Here is an 18,614-nt window from a genome sequence, read left to right on the forward strand (position 1 = left end):
TGTTACCTGCTCTAGGTGCCCTCCTGCATTACTCTCATAGCCTCTTTACAAATTAGGGCTCACAACACAGGATAATTTCTATACGAAACCCTAGCCTTAACTAGTAGCCCCAGCAGGACACATGCATCCAAGCGTTGGAGCTGGTGCATGCAACACTCTAAACTACCTCATACCCTCTATACGTGCTCTGTGTGGAAACCTTTTTATTGATAGAAGAGCACGAAAAGCTCCTTATTGATTTAAGGAGATAGTCGCACAGTTCCTTTTTGTAAACAGCGCTGCAGTGAGGTCTATGAGCATCCAACTCACAAGGGTCTCTCCTTCATGCACACCATGTCGAGCTTTTAAAGAGGCTATCCAAGTTTGGCAGAGGATCACACCACTATTTGCATTTAAATAGGGAGGAAGATTCTGACTATTTGATATGCAATGCTGATGACCTTAGATATCTGCAAGGGTAGTGATAGGATACACCTTTAAAACTGGAAGCAGGGCTTAATGGCTTCCAGGCTACCTGATCCTGAGTGTTATGATACTCGCATATTCATCTATTAGGGTGATACTTTCAGAAGGTTTAACATATTTTTTGGCACTTTGTTTGTGTTAGAATCTTGAAGCTATATATTTTTGCTTCAGGTCTCAAATTTGAGGAAAGAGAAAGAAAATACGTCTGGCATGAAGAAGTGCGAGAATTTTCGGTTCTTGACTTAGAGAGCCGGCAGCTCTTGGGGTTCTTCTATCTTGATCTCTTTTCTCGGTAATTTTTGTGCCATTGTTGGTTTCTTGGCCTTTTCAATCTACAATCATAGTGAACATGTGTTTTTGAGTGGTCCCACTTTTATGACAATTGCTTACCTTGTCAGTCCATCATTCGTGCTGTTTCCTGTGGACAGTGAGGGGAAGTATAGCCATGCGTGTGTGGTTCCTCTTCAACCTGGTTGTGACCTTGGAAACGGCAAACGACAGGTAGACAGCATTTCTCCATGTCCGAATCCGTGGCTCGGCTTGTGTGTTGATTGTTCCAATCAAAGAGCAACTGAGAGCCTGATAGGCTCATTACAAACTCTTCTACTTCCAGTTACCAGTTGCTGCACTGCTTATGAGTCTCACTAAGTCGGGATCCAATACTCCAACACTGCTCAAGCATTCTGAATTGATCACTTACTTTCATGAATTTGGGCACATGGTACATGTTTCTATTATCGTATAGAAGATCAATAAATTGTTTCAAGCATTAGTGAGATTAGCCAGGCTTGTGCTTGTATCAGCCTGAATCTTTGTTAATCTATTCCAGTATTTGTTGTAGATGCACCACGTTTGCAGCCGTGCATCTTTTGCAAGATTTTCTGGCCTTCAAGTTGAGGCTGACTTTTTGGAGGCTCCTAGTCACATGCTTGAGAATTGGTAAGACTTGTGTTATGTGCTCACTTATAGTGATGAGTAGACAGTCTTTTCATAGAGACTTGCTCAATGGTGGACATCGTATGCTTATGCTCTTTAGAGTCTTTTGAGCATCACAGGTGCTATGAGAAGGAATCATTGAAGTTGATGAGTGGTTCTTACAAGGCAAGTGTCTCAAAATCTATGCAGTGTGAGCTATGCCCACCCATTGAGATTTTACAGTCCTTATAAGATCAAATTACCGCCTATTGATACAGATTAATGTGTGTTTATGATTTTTAAGGATCCAAAGACAGGGATCTCAGATAGCATGTGCAACATTTTGAAAGAGAAAAGGAGGTCTTTTCCTGCTCTACGAACGCTGAGAAATCATGTTTTTGTAGGTATGCACAAAATGCTTCTTTTCATGAGAGAAAATGTTGTCAAGTCTCTTATAGGAAGCTTTGGTGAACATTGACAAACAACTTTATGGACCTATATATATGAATGCATGCATTGTATGTGTACATGCATGCATGCGTGTGGTTTGAAACCTGGCAGTTTTCAGAAAGGCTTCCAAAGCTCTTGAAATGTTTCTTGTTGTTTCTCTCCAAAGTTTTATGGTAGCAGAAGAAACCTTGGTGGGTGGATGGCTGGGCGTGTGTGTGTGTGTGTGTGTGTGTGTGGGTTAATGCAAGGTGTGGGTGTGTGAGCTAGGGCTCTCGAACGTCGCGACCTGCTCGCCTGGCTCGCTTGGCTCCTTCGACCTGCTCGCATCCTGGTCTGCTCGACCTGCTCGCCCCTTGTGTGTGAGCACGTCTGGTAAGGCGCACTTGCTTCCTGGTCTGTGTCGGGCCTGCAGCCCTCTTCGCCACAATCTGAGGGTCCCTTCTGAGCGCATAGAAACAGTGTATTCTCATCGTCTATCTGCCCTATCTTCCTCTCTTCTGCGACCTGTCTACGTGTGTAGGAGTGTGTGTGTGTGTGTGTGTGTGTGCGCGTGTGTGTCTGTGCCTCGCTTCAGGTCTGTTTTTTTCCTTCTGTATAAGTCGCTTCAGGTCTCTGTTTTTCCCCTCTTTGTAAGATTGCATTCCAATAGTGCTGTCCCCCCTTTTTTTCCTGATCTGTGTCTTCTTGCTGAATCGAATAGTCTCGATGGCAGAATCAAGCAAGTATTATGTCAAGAGAGCTCTTTCTCCTGAACCTAAAAGACAATCAAGGGAATCTCTGCCCCCCATAGCTCCTTCATCTGAAGATGCTTCCTATGTGTTTGACATGTTGAATGAGGATTTTCAACAAAGTAGAAGAGAATGGATACTACCTGCTCCGGAACTCACTTACAAGATGAAGTTGCCTTCTCTTGTGCATCCTCTGAAGAAGCTCTCTCAAACTGCAGTCATCATCTTTTTTCCAGGTAAAATACCCTCGGCTAATGATGTGGGACAATGGGTGAATTCTCTCCTAGGTGGATGTTATGTAGAAGGAGTCTATTTTGCCTCCAGAGGATTTTATGAAGTTCATCTCTTGGATGCATTGACAAAACAAAAGATGCTGGAAATGTCCCCTTTATTTTTTGGTCGTCAAATGGTGCACATCATGCCCTGGTCTCCTAATAAGGATTATCAGAATCTCATCAAACATCACTGCCCTGTATGGGTTGAAGTCGTTGATTTCCCAGATTACATGAGAACAGAGCTTCCAGGCTTAGCGATGACATTGGGACAAGTGATCTGTCCCCCTCGTCCCACAGGTAACAAAAATCGTTTTTGCATCTTATGGGATACTGATAGACCAACCCCCTCTTCTATTGCAGTTGAGATTGAGGGTGTTAATTTGGGAAAGAAATATTTCACTTTGAAATGGGACATTTTTGCTGGAGCTTGTTTCTCTTGTCACAAGTTCGGGCATCTAGCTTCGGAGTGTCCCTCAATCCTTCATCCGCCTCCTCCAGCTGCCATTCCTCCGCCATCTAATAAAGGAGGTCAAAAGACTTATGTGGAAAAGATTGAAGCTAAAGGAGCAAAGCCTTCAGTTCCTTCAGGAAACCAAGCCAATTTAGCCCAAAACAAGGATAAAGGAAAAAGCAAGCTAGTGGAAAATAATTCATCTTCTCACGAGGGTTGGCAGAATGCAAAGAAGACGGTGCCTCTCAAACAAAGACCTCTCCAATCTCGCAATTGGGATACTTCTGCTCCATCTCCTGGTCAACCTTCTACCTCTTCGGATAGCCCCATCTCAAAAGCATGGGTCAATGCAGTTAAGAAGGGTATTCCACTTTGTGAAGAAGATGATTTAGTCAGGGAATTGGATTTTGAGGGTCAGCAAGACCTTGTGGCAATGGCAGAGGCTTGATGCCTCCCTTTCTCTTTGAGGACCGCTCATCTCTTGTACATATTTTCATGCGTACTTCTCTTAAATGTTTTTCTTATAATATACAGGGCCTCTGCAATCAGCATAAATGGAGGCTCCTATGGCATTATATAAACAATACTCATCCTGATGTTGTGTGTCTGCAAGAGCATAATCAGCATTCTTTTGCTGGCCAGCATGGGTTCTTTTCAGGCTATGATATATTTTATGCAGGATCTGGACAATTCTCCGGGCTGTGCATTTTAGCCAGACATGATCTGCAGCCCTGTGTAGCATTTAATGATCCTTGTGGTCGATGGATGATTATCCAATGCATGATCAATGGAGAGATTTTTGAAATAGGCTCCTTGTATGCCTCTCAAATTTCAGCTTCCAGAGCTGGAATGTGGGACTCCATTAACCAATATCCTTGGTCTTCAAATGCTCTACTTTGTGGTGATTTTAATAATTCCCCTCACTGGAAGGACAATACCACACATAAATCACATATGATTCCCTCTGAAATCCAGCGATGGGAACATATGATTTCTTCTCTTCATACTGCAGATTTATGGACAGCAACTCACCCTTCGGTTTTGGGATTCACTTATCATCATAATGCTTTTACAGAATATTGTGCCAGGCTTGATAGATGGTATCTTATTCATGCTAAGCAATATGATGATTATACATGTCAAATGTGGACTGATTATTCTCAACAACTATCTGATCATACTCCACTTTGGCTCAACCTTTCTTTTGGTATGCCTCTGGACGACATTCAGCTCTCTTTAGTCAGACACTTGCAGGTTAATCAATTATATCTTTCTCATGAAAAATTCCAGCAAATGATCAGATTGGCTTGTAAGCCATTGTTATCTCATGCTCAGGAGGATCTGGATTTTGCTTGGAACTCCTTTGTACATTGTATTCAAAATGTCATTAAGGAATATGGAAGATGGTACATGGCAGAAACCAGACAGCATATCCAGTGGGCAAAATCATACAAGCAGTCCTTGGTACAGATTAGCCGTCAAAGGTCTCTTTCTACTTCTGAACAGAATTCATTGTCTTGTGCTTCTTCCATAATTGATGCTAATGATAAACGCAAGCTTTCCAAATGGCAGACAAGGGCTAGAGTTAAACCTATGCTAGCCTTTCCTCTCTTTTATCGTTTTTCATTGGACTTTGTTTCACAGATGGCTCAATAGCAGACCCATAGCCTCTTCCTCTTAGCAGCAATAACAATTATGATCATGCTCTCTTCAGTGTCGAGTCTGCTCCTCGAAATCTTTCTTTCGAAACTTACACACGTACAGACAAAGTCAATCTATCATGAGAGTCAGGAAATCGGATGGTCTTTGGACCCAGACTTTATCTCAGCTAGAAAAACAATGTCTGGATCATTTTCGGCTTCTTTTTTCTCTACCATCTTCTTCTACATCTCAGGCTGCATTGGCTCAGAGCAGATTTATTGAGCTTGTTTCTCCTATTGTTTCTTTGCAAAAAGCTTCAATGCTGGAAATGTCCTTTTCAGATACAGAATTGGATGAAGCCCTCAAGCATTTGGGTAAACATAAATCCCCAGGTTGGGATGGTTTGACAGTTGAATTTTTGTAGCCTTCTGGACTGAATTGAAGGGTCCAATCTTGAAGCTCGTTAATGTAGCCTGGCAGCATCAACATCTTCCCTCAGCTTGGAAGCATGGTCTGGTTAAGCTTCTGCCCAAAAAACCTCTGTCTGAAACAATGGATGACTGGAGGCCTATCACTTTGATGCCTGTTATATATAAACTTATTGCTAAAATGTTGGTACACCGAATAAAGGATATCCTTCATGATGGACTTCATCCCAGACAACATGGTTTTGTTCCAAGAAGGCATATACATGATAATATCTCCAATACTCTCATTGCAATGGAATATGCAAAATACTCTGCTCAAGATGTCTTGGTCATGCAGGTGGATGTGGCAAAGGCATTTGATACGGTGCAATGGGATTATGTTTCTCAAATCATGTCTAAACTTGGTTTTGGGCCAAAGCTAGTTAATGTCATATATTGGCTTTACTCAGATTCCACTGCTCAATGCTTTATAGGGAAACATTTGTCTGAGTCTTGGACTCTAGAACGATCAGTTCGACAGGGATGCCCTCTCAGTGCTCTGTTCTATGCTATTGCTTCGCATCCTTTGCTTCTTTACATGGATCGTCTGGTTGATACTAGACAGTTAGAGGGGCTTCAGATTTCTGGTTCACGGCCTTTCATTGCACAGGCTTATGCAGATGATTCATTCTTCATGCCAAAGAACAGTCCTTTGGAGCTTCGTCTATTGATGGATACTCTTTCAGATTTTGGGTTGGCAGCTGATTTAAAAATTAATTTTCAGAAATCAAAACTCTTACCTCTCAAGCATTGTGATTGGCATGCTATCCTGTGGCCCGACCAGATTATTTATCCGGAAAACATAGTAAGACACTTGGGCTATCCCATTGGCTGGAAAATCAGAAATAAGCAACAAATATCTTGGGTGCTAAACAAAATTAAGGACAAATTAGAATATTGGAAGATCTCCACTTGGCCATTACATGTACGGCTTCGAATTGTTCAGTCCATTGTTTTGGCTTATGTCCAATTCTACCTTCCTCTCTTACATTAGTCATCTCGAGATCTTTCTTCTTTTATGTCTCAAGCCATGGAGATTTTTTGGAAAACTAAGCTTCATAAAAAAGCTTTAAGGTTGCTCAAAATGGACCTGCTTTGCTCTCCAAAAATGCATGGTGGTTTGAATATTATAAACATCAAATTTCATGTGCTGGCAAGAAAGATCACTATGCTCAAAACCTTTTTTCAACAAGAGCAGCCGTGGTCTATCATGTTGGCAATTCTGTGTGGTTGGATGCGCACAAATGCTTATGGTCGCTGGTTGGTTGATCCATCGGAAGTAGTGCTTGGCAAATTTCAAGGTAAAATCCCTGGTTGTCCATTTTCTACTTCCTTGATTCAGGATTGGAAGAAAGTGCTCTCTCGCATCAAATGGTCTCCCCATCCTGCTTCTATAACTTCCTCGCTTCGAATGGAAAGCATACATTGGAGTGCTGTTTTTTACTCTCCCCTTGCTGTACAACAACCAATCAGAGCTTACAATCTTATGAAATTGGGCATCCGGTTCATTGACGACGTAGTGGATACTACGGGGCAAATTCTTTCTTTTCCGGCAGCATGCCAACAATACAATCTTGGGATGCATCATAGATCTATATGGAAAGCTATTGCAAATCTCTTACATCCTTTCATTCCAATTCCAACATTGGATGTAAGAGACAGGCTTCAAGATTGGCATCTTCAGTCTTCAGGTTCAAGATTATCCTCTCAATCTTTGCATCTATTGACTTCTATACAGGCTTATCTGTTGATATTACCTCCTCCATGGATTGCTCAACATGCTAATTCTCTTTGGCATCTGGATAAGTCTTTAGCTTGGTGGAAAGCAAAACTGACATTGATATGGAAGTTGAAAATGCCATTGAAACAGAGACTCTTTCTCTGGAGATGCATTGTCGGTATTTTTCCAGTGGGAGTGAAATTGGCTCAAAGAAGGATTGCCTCTCCTATTTGTCCAAGATGTCATCATATTACTGAGAGTGTTCCGCATTTATTGTGGTCTTGTTCATATTCCAGAAACCTTCTGGACAAGATCTCCTATTTTTTATCTCTCAGATTTCCTGCACACAGGTTCTACAAGTCTTTCTGGATGTTTGGCACCTTATCAGCTTCTTTGTCACAGTATTCTCTTTTCTTCCATTGGATCAGATACTGGGCCTTATGGACCCTCTGGCTACAGCGAAATCATACATATCTGAATTCACCCCTTCAGCACCCTTATGAGTTCTTCCGAGCCTCGTCGCGGCAGTCCTTATATGATGCCGTGCATGAGGGAGATTTGGATGTTTCTTGTGTTCAGCTTTTCTTTTACTGTTTCTGATGGATAGGGCATAGGCTCTTTTCTTGAGCACTGCCCTGATCTTGCGTTGAACTTTTTTACTGCTGTTTTTAAGTTCTAGGTTTTGGACATCCTCCTGATGTCAAACCCTTTTGTACATTTATGATATAATGCAATTTCAACTAGTTTTACAAAAAAAAAAAAAGTGTGTGGGTTAATGCATGCATGTAGATTAGAAAGAGCATTCATTTAATTTTTGGGGATTGGCAGGACTATTTGATCAGATTCTACATACAGAGGAGAAAGTCAACACGGAACTTGTCCTTAGAAAGCTGTATCCTGAGGTACCTTCTCTTGAAGGGTTGTGTTAAGCGTTTATGTGTTCAACACCATTGAAACCTCACTGCAGCAGGGATTTCACTGGGGTTTACAACCGTAAGAAATAATGATGTTTATGCGGGTCATTGAACATTCCAACTGCCTGCTGGTGGGGGACGATCGTGGAGTTGAGAGGGGCGAGATTGCCTGCTCATCCCTTACAAGTGGTCAATATGCCCTGCTCCCCACCCCCCCCCCCCCGCCCCCCGTGTGCGGGTAATGGGTGGGGGATAATGTTGTGTATCCTGCATTAATTTGCTATTTTATTTTCCACAACTACCAGCCAGTGTTTCTAGGTTTAGGGATATGTGATTCTGTGTTGAATCCGATTGTTTGGTTGACCAAAGGTTGTCTTGGGCATGCCGATGCTAGAAGGGACAAATCTTGCGGCGTCTACATTGCATCTTATGTCGGGTGGCTTTGATGCCATTTGTTATGGCTATCTGTGGAGTGAGGTATTTTTCTTAGGATTAGTTTAAGTGTGCAGTATAACAAGTTTTCTATTTTGAATTTGTTACTTCTGGACCTCCATCTCTGAAACAGGTATTTGCAGCGGATATGTTCGAGACGAAGTTTAAAGGAAATCTCATGAACAACATCTCGGGCATGGAGTACAGAAACAAGGTTTGTGCAACACAACTCTCTCTCTCTCTCTCTCTCTCTCTCTCTCTCTCTCGCTCTTGAGATATGCCATGGACATTAGTGTATCACTTTGGTCTCATAGGCCCATTGGGTCTTTAGTAGACGCTTAATATATCTTTCTTTCTTTCTCTCCATATACTATGAGATCAGGGAGAGTTTCCACTGCCTTTTCGGAGATGGATTTGGACCACTTTCCAAGAACACGGATTTCCCAAACCAGAGATGCCTGGGGCTCTTCCTTCTGAAGCTCAGCAGACACAGGGAATCCTTATTGCGGCCTAGACCAGCTGCACATGCACGAGGACTAGTATAGAGAGCTCTCACTGACTTCTTCCCTGAGAGCAGATTCACCATCTACACTCGACCTCCAGGTTGACGCAGGACCCCGGCCGAGAGGCATGACATTAGACAGAGCCATTGAGCTAGGCAGAGCCGGACGCCCTTGACCCCATGGCCCCTGCCCACACTCACGCCACCAGATCACAGCCATCATTTCACACCCACCACAGGACTTTCTCCCGCCGGCTCAGCTTCACTACATTGGGTACCATGATGCAGTGCCCGATTTGGGATGTTTTAGGGTGATGTGAGAGTTTGGCGCCCTTTGTATTGGGATCATCTTTGGCATTTCAGCTCTTGTTCCTTGCTTTTACTTTTGGGACCCATGCTGATGTATTCCATGGACATGATGTAATCTTTTGGTCTTATAGGTCATTTCGGCCTCTCTCTCTCTCTCTCTCTCTCTCTCTCTCTCTCTCTCTCCACTGCCTCTTCCGAGTTGGGTTCGGACCACTTTCCAGGATCATGGACTTCCCGGATTAGAGATGCCTCGGACTTTTTCTTCTAGAGCTCCATAGACACAGGGAGTCCTTAGTGAGATCCAGATCAGCTGTACTTGCTCGAGGACCAGCACAGAGAGCTCTCACCGACTTCTTCCATACTAGCACTCCGAGGGACGATCCACTCATCATACCTAGACCACAGGCTAGTGTAGGAGCTCGGCCGAGAGGTGTGACACTCGACAGAGCCTCTGAGTTATGCAAAGCTCGACGCCCTAGACCCCATGGCCCTCGCCCACGGCCACGCCACCACAGGAAGATCCGGGCCATCATCTCCCATCATCGCAGGACCTTCTCGCGCCAGCTCAGTTTTAACACCTTGAGCACCATGACACAGCGGCCCATGAGGGATGTATTAGGGTGATATGAGAGCTCTCTACGCATGTACCTAGATCAGATTTTAAAGTTCTAGATTTTTTGTTATCTTTCTTCATTACTATTTTGTACCCAAGATGATGTACCTCATGGATATGATGTAACCTTTTGGTCTCATAGGTCATTTTGGCCTTTTGAAGACGTTAATACAACTTTCTCTTTCTCTTTCTCTTTCTCTTTCTCTTTCTCGCTCTCATGAGATCGTTTTAGGATTTTAGGCTGCGTTTTAGGATTTTCTTGCTTTTGAGGGTTTCAACATCATGGCTTCCCTGTGTTTTAGGGTTTCTACTTGCGTTTTAGGGTTTCTCCTGAACTTTAGGGTTTCACTCTGCACTTTAGGGTTCTTGAACCATGGTTGCCTTGTGATTTAGGGTTTCTATGTGCATTGTAGGGTTTTGCTGCAGTTCAAGGTTTCATTTTCTACTTTTTAGGGTTCGTCTCTCTCTCTCTCTTTCTTTCATTTTAGTACTCAAGATGAGGTATTCCATGGACATGATGTAATCCTTTTGGTCTCATAGGTCATTTTGGCCTTTTGTAGACGTTAATATAACTCTCTCTCTCTCTCTCTCTCTCTCTCTCTCTCTCTCTCTTTGCTTTTCTTGATGGAGGTTCTTGGTTTTCTTGATTTTCTTGATCTTGGTTCTTGGATTTCTCCATTTTCCCTCCTCTACCTTTCTCCCCTCTTTGTCAAATGGGCCTTGAGGTACAGTTGTTTGATGAGATAAACAAGGTGGAGACGAGCTTGAAGAGCTCCCTGGTTGACCAGAAAAAGAACATGGACAAGAGTCCTAAAGTAGGATGAGAAACAGCTAGCAGACCTCAAGAATCAAGGCATCTTGTGGAAGGAGGAAATGAACAAGGATCTAGAGGCATTCAAGGCAGAGTTACATGCCCAAATGTGCCAAGAAATGGAACGCTTCAAAGAGGAATGCATGATGGAATGCATGGCTAAATGCAAAGAAGACATACATGTCCTTAGGGAGGACGGGGAAATACGAGCACAAGAAGCCCTAGCAATGGAGATTGCTGAGCTAGGAGAAGCCAATGAGAAGTTACAAAGGGAGCTAGAGGATGCCAAGAAAGCGATGGCAGCAGGAACACAACGAATCCAACAAATCCAAGGAAGAGGTAGCTACCACTAAATCAGTCATGAAGGAAGAGTAAGCTCAGTTTGAAGAAAGGCTGGAATCCAGTTGGGTGGAGGTCACAAAGATGCATCCACCAATTGAGATAGATAAGATTATGATGGCAACATTCGAGGAAGAGAAAAGAAGGCAGTCCAAGGAATTAAACGTAAGAGGCACACGACTTCCAATGGGGCCCTCTCCCAAAGAGGATGGACAAACTTTGTGGCTGATGGGGTCCGGGGATAGCGGGGACACCGTTCAGAGATGTTTGAAGGGGCCACTTCTCTTGAAAGTCTGCTGCATTGATGATCGTGCCAGTGTGTCACTGTGTACCCCAGTGGAGGGTGCATGTGACACAGTGTAATTCCCACCATTAATCTAAACAGGAGAGGATGTCACAAGCACACCTATTGTACTAGGGTGCCATATGGCCATTCTAGCTAACCAATACACTTGACTCATTTTTAGATGGGCACCATGCATTTTGTGAGCCCTCGTCCAAGACATGTCTCTAGGTACCATCTAGGTCTAGGGTCCAGTCAATGTGTAAGTCCTGCAAATGTCAAATGTACCCCACTTGCAAGCTTTAATGATGTACAGGTGATGGAGGGGGTGCCTATGGGCTGTCGTAATTGCACATTTGATCCTCCTGTGACCTTGCTAGTGACCTTGGACAAAAGGCTTTTGCACACGCAGATACTAGACTTTCTAATTGACCTGACTAGTGTTCCAGGCACCTTACCACAGCATTGGGTGTTCAATTGCCCAAGCAAAAAGGGGCGTTGGCTGGCCAGCAAAAGGGCGCCCCATGCAAAGGGAACAAATGCATGAAAATGACAATTTGTTTGAACTGCCCATAGTCGGTCTATAGGTGCTGGCTGACCAGCATATAGAGCATTATATAGTGTTGCGTTTGTTGCCCATAAGCCCATTTTGCAATTGTTCTCTTCATGTGTTGGAGCTTTAGCCTCCTGGCAGCAAGCCAGTGAAATCATAAATGCAAGCCAGAAGCAGGGTGCTGGGTGCAGGTACAGGTGTTCTCAGCTCTGCTGTAAACGCAGATTCTCACAAGTTCCTTGGTGGCCTACAGCAGAGGAGTTGTACTTTTCAATCCCAGGCAGCCATCAAGTTAAGGAAGAGAGAGATTCTCTATGGTAAAACCCTAAGTCAGGTGAGTTGTCAGTTTGGACAGCAAACAGTCCATTATTTTGTACTCATTCTCTTGCAGCAATTCAAGAAAATACTCTCTTCAGAGGGGGGATCGGGAGCCTGTACAGTGTATTGTGTATGCTCCTTATTCTCTTCTCTTTGGACGCACCGCCCGCGGGAAGAAAGGGGGGGGGGGGGGTGGTTGGTTGTTGCGCTTCCTATTCTTTTGTGTCTCTTTCATAATCTTTTCCCAAATCAGGGAATCAACGCACTCCTTTATCACCATTAAAAGCTTCCGTTATGCCTCACGTATTACTGCCAACTGCAAGAGCTTAAGGGAAAGCGTTGTCCTAGATGGCAGACATCGCCAGGTGAGTGTCGAACCTACAAAATGAGGTGATTCATGTAGAGAGGAAGGAGAGACTACTTAGATCGGCCAATCCTATGATATGGTTGAGTCCATGTGGAGGCTAAGGCGGTTGCCATCTTGGAGACTAGCAAGTTTCTTGTGCTGTGTATTGGAAAAGAGGGGGGGAGGAGCGCACAAAAACGATGCCATGAATTGTTTTATTGAGCTGGCCCTGAGTTGACTGAGGAGGTGCCTCCAACAGATGTGGGAACGAGCTCCTAGGAAATGCCTAGAGCGAAGGTGGGTGAGCTTGTTTTGTTGAGAAATGCAATGTGTGAGGGTGTAACATGAATAGAGCAAGGGGAGGAGCATGCATATTAGAAAGAGGAATAGACTAAGGGTACATTGGCGAAGGTTGATTTGTATGGTCATTGGCAAAAGGTGAAGTGAAAGGTAAAAAAGGTAGCACATGGAAAGTGCAAGGGAGAACATGTAGTGTGAGCAATTATAAACACAAGGATGGCACAAGGGTGCATGGAACATGTAAATGAGAGCTATATAAGCATGTACGTGGATCAAGCTAATATAATGAGATTATGTGGGTTTATGATTAATCATTGGTCTTTATCTTGTTATTAGCTTAATCATTTTTGCATTATCTTAATCAACATGCTTAACCATGTTTCTCATATGGTTTGCTCTACCTTGAGCTTAGGTATCAGAGCCATGCCTCTACCTTCATTTTTTCACTCATCTAACACAGCACAAGATTAACTCACTAATCCTTCATCTCCATTAAAGCTGTCTCAAGCTCTACACACCATTGCTCGCTTATCCTCATCTTGTGGGAGCTACGGGGCATGATTCTGCTTGCAAATTGATTCAAAAGAAAGGCAACAAATAGGGCTTTAAAATCCCTAAGCTCAGGCCGGAATTTGGAGCCCACAAGCGACAACATTGCTGTTGCAAGCCGTCGCTTGGAGAAATCACGCCTTCCTCCATACTAGAGTCTACATGCACTGCTCTACAACGAATTAGTCAAATTGGTGGCCGTGAGCTGTACGCCCGAAGGTCCTCTTTGAGCTCCTAAGAGCTCACGGCCATTGGTTGCGTCTATGCTCCACAAGAAGGAAAACCCTAATTGTTGGTCAAGCTACCATTGAAGGTTCTCAAGGTATCTTGAGTTTTTAAACTCAAGTTTAATTCTATCATTAAATTTTTAATCTTGGTCTTAATCCAAGTCATTAGAGAGTTAGTTAGGTGTGTTTTAAAGTGCATTACCATATTTTTATCTATCATTTGGGATATATGAAGAGCACATGTTTCTAAACACCAAGGCATTATTTGTACTTCAAGCATATCTTAAGCATATTGAAACGCTTATGCCACATGCATCAAAACACATTAATCCATCAAGGCTAAGCACTTACATTTCCTCTTGTATTGAGATTAGACATTGACCTTGAGTAGTACTTAAGTGTTAAGACCTTCTTAACCCAAAAATGACCGCTTCATTTGTGCTTGAAAAATTCAAAGGGGAGTGAGTCCTTCTACACATGGCAAGTTAAAGTTAAATTTATGCTAATGAAGGATGGGCTATGGGGCATTGTAAATGGAAGGGAAAAATGTCCGGAGGATGAAGGAAATGAAAAGAACAAACGGTCAAGCTGGAATGAAAAAGGATTAGCTATCATTGCATTAGGATTGGGAGATGGATTTATTCATCACATTGCATCACAAGATACATCGAAGGGTGCTTGGGATGAGCTAGAGAAATTGTTTGGAGCAAAGCAAAAGAATTCAAAAAGAAGCTTTAAGATGTAGGCAACCCAGATGATCTCTTCTAGATGACAAGACCTAGAGAAGGCCAAGTAAGAAGTAATGTACCACATGGTGGCAAGGAGAAACTGGTTAGCCACCACCACTTTGCCTATTAGGGAGGGATAACCATGCTGAGTTCCAATAAAGCAACTTTCTCCGAATGCTCAAGAGGGGGTTTTTGAGCACGTGCGGGGGGGTATGGGGGGCTTGCTATTTGTTGCTCTAGGGTGATGTTGATGCCCACTTGGCATCCAAAACATGGCGCCATGGTGTCCCTGAGAATCCATTGGAAGGTATCAATTGGTTGCCAGGTTGGGGTGGAGGGATCCCACAAAAACCGGTCGACTTCTGCTAGATTATGTGCGCACAGGAGGCAAGGCACAACACCTCAATTGCCAAGAAAAACCATTGGAGATTCCCTTCTGAACTGAAACAGTGAGTGGCAGTATCATGTGTGAACCCGGCATCAAAAATCTCCTCCAGGGTCTGGATGATAGGCTGAGGGCAAGAAGCTGCCCATGGCCTCCATGGTGAAGAGGAAAAGGCAAGGTGCCAGCGGGCCAAGTCCCAAGATAGGGTAGCACTTCCCCTTGACCCTTGGATAAGGACCTGGGCTGTGGGCCGACGAGTATAGAGCCAAATCCAAGCAGTTGAAAAGCCCATCCTCATCATGGTGTCTTTCAAGAAAGTCGAGTCAACTCTATTATAGGTTTCTCGAAGTTGGGAAGGATGGCCGAATTCTCTTGGCAGATTTGCGTAGTGGCGGTTGCCTCCCAGATGGTGAAGATATTATCCAGAATGCTCCTACCGCAGATAAAACTTGTCTGCATGCCACAGTGAGGTTGGGGAGGTGGAGCTGAAGATGGGAAACTTTGCAGTGCTGGGGCGAGATGACGGCCTTCAAGTGTTACCGCACCCTCTCGTGTGCTTGGTCCCAGCGAGGAGTGGGAGGATCCGACAAGAACCTGGTAGTAGATGTCTCAGGCGATGGTGTGGACCTGGAGGAGATTCGACTCCACCTCGTCCAGGCCACAAAGGCGGCGAACTCCATCTCTGTGGTGGTGAGGGCCAATTGAGGCAAACAAATCTCCAATCACCGTGTCCTTACCCTGGGTCCAAATCAATGTGCCTGCATGGTATTGGCACTCCAGTGGCTAGGTCTCGATGGTCTCAAGAGAGGTCCAGGCGGTCTCTATGTGAGTGTGTACATTTGAACCTCATCAGTATAACCAAGCTAGTCATGTCCTTTGGGGATGTAGCAAGAGTGATTGGCTTTGACAACTGAATGCCATTGAAACAAGTCCAACTGGCCATACTTTCATCTAGAATGAGCTTATATAGAGACCACTTTTGGACATTGCGGTGTAAGAAGGCTTTTAGTGCCTCTTCAGGGAAGGATTTGGTCTGTGTGATGTTGAACATTTTTGGAGCAATTTAAATACCTTTATGAATGGCCCACAGTTAGGACTTGTGGGATCTTTTGTATGGGCCCACAGCTGGGACATATGGGATCTTCAGATAAGGATTTGGTCTTTGCCCGGTGGTCTCTTTCATGTTTCTGAAACAATAAGGTGTGCTTTGTATGGGCCCACAGCTGGGACATTAGGGATCTATTAGAGTTTTATGCTTGATAATGCAGCGATTTGAAACCATTATGCACTTTGTATTTGTAATTTTAGCTTCTTCGTGCAGCAGTCTGAATGGTTGATATGAAGCTGTGCAGGTACTAGCCCCTGGTGCAACGAAAGATGCTATCCAAATATTGAGGGAGTTTCTAGGACGGGATCCCTCTGTTGATGCTTACTTAAGGTTGAATGGATTGAATGAATATAGTGATGTGTGATAACGGATTGAGTTGATTTTGAGTTGTGTAAAGTGAGGTGTTCAGAGGTTGCTTGATAGCAAGGGCTGTATGTTTGAGAGACACAGAGAGCTTCCCCCTCCTGAGCATTTTTTCTGCTCTAGCTTGTGCAGTTACATGTATTTTATGTCGGGTGTTATTGCCTAAAAGAAAGGCTGCCTCACGGTGATTGAATAGACCCAGTTTCCTGCCACTTTTCTAAGGATGACTGCACAAGTAGTCATCCTAAAAGAAAGGCTGTCTCACGGTGATTGAGTAGACCAGTTTCCTGCCACTTTTCTAAGGATGACTGCACAAGTAGTCACACAATGTCAAGAAGGGAGCTTAACTCAGCTCCATTCACATTGTTCTTGGCATAATGATTTTTCTTTGATGACTTTGCATGTGCGCACGCTACAAGTTGTCAGGGTTTTTTTTAGAGAGTTTGCAATGAGCTTGTCGTTACGTTTGAGAAATCGAATGAACTATTCATTGTTATGCACCTTGCTGTTTTTTTTTTTTAAATGTAAAGAGGAGTGTGCATTTTGAATGTAATAGCGAGTGTTAGCTTTTCAAGTTCATTTGATTCCCAAGCTCCGTGGTATGCATTCTTGACGAGCTCTAGCGGATATGAGTAGCATTTAGAGAAAAAAATAAAAATGTGATTATCTGTATCTTACTGTACTGAATAGGAATGCTTGAAGATTTAATTTCGGTTTTTAAGTAAGACCTTGTAACACCCTTGTTCAAGTAAGCAGTTCCTAAGGAAATGCTGGTGCATCATATGTACAACCATTTTTTACCAAAAGCAATGGGATATCCAATGTATTAGTTTATAGTTAGTGAAACAGCTAGTATACTTTGTTTTATTGCCAGTTTGTTGTTAGCAGCAAAGAAACACGTTACTTAAACAAACAGATTAATTCTCTCTCTCTCTCTCTCTCTCTCTCTCTCTCTCTCCCCCCCTACAGAGATAACTGAATGCATCGCACATGTTTTGTAGGCATCAGGACCTCATACTGCACCTTAATGAGACCAAAGTGATGATATTTCACACCTCACATTGAGTAACACTCATGCATCACATCTACCAAGATAGGGGTACTGGTGGGTAAAATCAAATCTATTTCTAGTTAGGGGTTACCTTTGTTAACTTGATTTTCACTGTGTGTCTAGGCTAACAAGTCGCTATGTAATTAACAGACAATGATTCTAGACAACTTTCCAATAACTCCCCAGTACTAAGGGATGGCTTTTTGACACCTTAGTAACTTTGCTGGCAATGTATAGAGTACTCTTTTGACGACCTTGGGGACAACTAGAGATACGAGGTTTTCTTGCATGATCTGGGGCAAACCATCAAGACCACACTCCATGCTTGCAAAGTGTGGAGAAGCACTATTGATGGAGGATGAACTTTTGCCAATATGGACGGGCGTATACTGCCTCCACACTTCGGATAGACATAGACTAGCATGGTTTGCTTTGAGTCATCTTTGCAGCTGGCAAGATCATGGACATGATAGGGTAGGGTATGCCAAGAGTCTCCTGTTGATTTCTTATAGGCTTCACATGAATTGCTGACTTTTTTTCTTGTAATACCTTGCCACGTGCTATGTAGATCATGATTGAATAGATTTCAGTCACACCTCACCAACTTGAAAGTGGAGCTAGGGATAGTAGCGTGCATTGATAGAGAGGACAATAATTAAACACTTTTTTTATACAGAGGTTTGAGACAAAGGAGCATATTATATTTGGCAATGCCCAATGTTATGCGAGTTTTTAGGAAGATTTTGCATCAACTTATTAGAGGGATTCAAATTATTAATCAAGATCATTGATTTCCCTAGTTAGAGTCATTTGAGACCTTACATGAGATGTGTAGACAGAGAGACTTTCTTCTTCAAATTTTCGACTTCTAGCCCCAAGATAATTCACAATTGTCTATCATCAGCTTCTCTTAGGTAAAAAAGTACGTGAATATTAGACAACCACCTCAAGAGGCCACCTGTTCATACAATCAAGTGTTAAAATCATCTCGCTTTCCTTTCCTTTTGTAAAGGAGATGACCGTGTAAGGCACACAGATGTATCGGTGCTTCTCATTGTGCAATGTTGCATGCAAAAGTATGTGTAATGTTAGCATATAATAAGATTTGAGATGATCTTCATTTTGTATCAATATATAGATATTTACCATACCTTCTTCAATTCGTGATATCCAAGCCTTCACCCAATGATTGCCATCCCAAACCACTAGCTTTTGTCCTGCCAAGTGCTTCTAGCTATCTAACCTAGCCACCTTGTTAAACTTTCTACTAAAGTCATGAGGATCCCCAAAGGAACATGCACCGAACTGCGCCAAAGTTATCATGTTTCCTCAGAGTCGCCATGGATAGAGCATACTAACAGAAGCACACTA

At 43.2% G+C, this 18,614-nt stretch overlaps 1 protein-coding gene across 3 annotated transcripts in view; it reads left to right on the plus strand.

The window, feature by feature from the left end:
- The window catches only part of LOC147635467 (putative thimet oligopeptidase), a 113,231-nt gene extending 96,542 nt beyond the window's left edge, over nt 1-16,689 (plus strand). For 2 of the 3 annotated variants that reach the window (XM_086802758.1, XM_086802756.1), the window contains 10 exons: nt 637-757; nt 894-966; nt 1,079-1,186; nt 1,307-1,404; nt 1,521-1,566; nt 1,685-1,784; nt 7,941-8,014; nt 8,396-8,503; nt 8,592-8,672; nt 16,074-16,689. In XM_086802758.1, the coding sequence (XP_086658884.1) occupies nt 637-757; nt 894-966; nt 1,079-1,186; nt 1,307-1,404; nt 1,521-1,566; nt 1,685-1,784; nt 7,941-8,014; nt 8,396-8,503; nt 8,592-8,672; nt 16,074-16,193 (929 nt within the window). In that variant the 3' untranslated portion in view covers nt 16,194-16,689. The remainder of the gene's footprint in view (nt 1-636; nt 758-893; nt 967-1,078; nt 1,187-1,306; nt 1,405-1,520; nt 1,567-1,684; nt 1,785-7,940; nt 8,015-8,395; nt 8,504-8,591; nt 8,673-16,073) is intronic. The other variant, XM_086802757.1, reaches the window with a different exon arrangement.
- The last annotated feature ends 1,925 nt before the right edge of the window (nt 16,690-18,614 follow it).

The sequence above is a fragment of the Cibotium barometz genome, chromosome 9 (genome assembly GCF_041138505.1).
Source record: "Cibotium barometz isolate CiBa-2024 chromosome 9, ASM4113850v1, whole genome shotgun sequence".
NCBI lineage: Eukaryota > Viridiplantae > Streptophyta > Polypodiopsida > Cyatheales > Cibotiaceae > Cibotium > Cibotium barometz.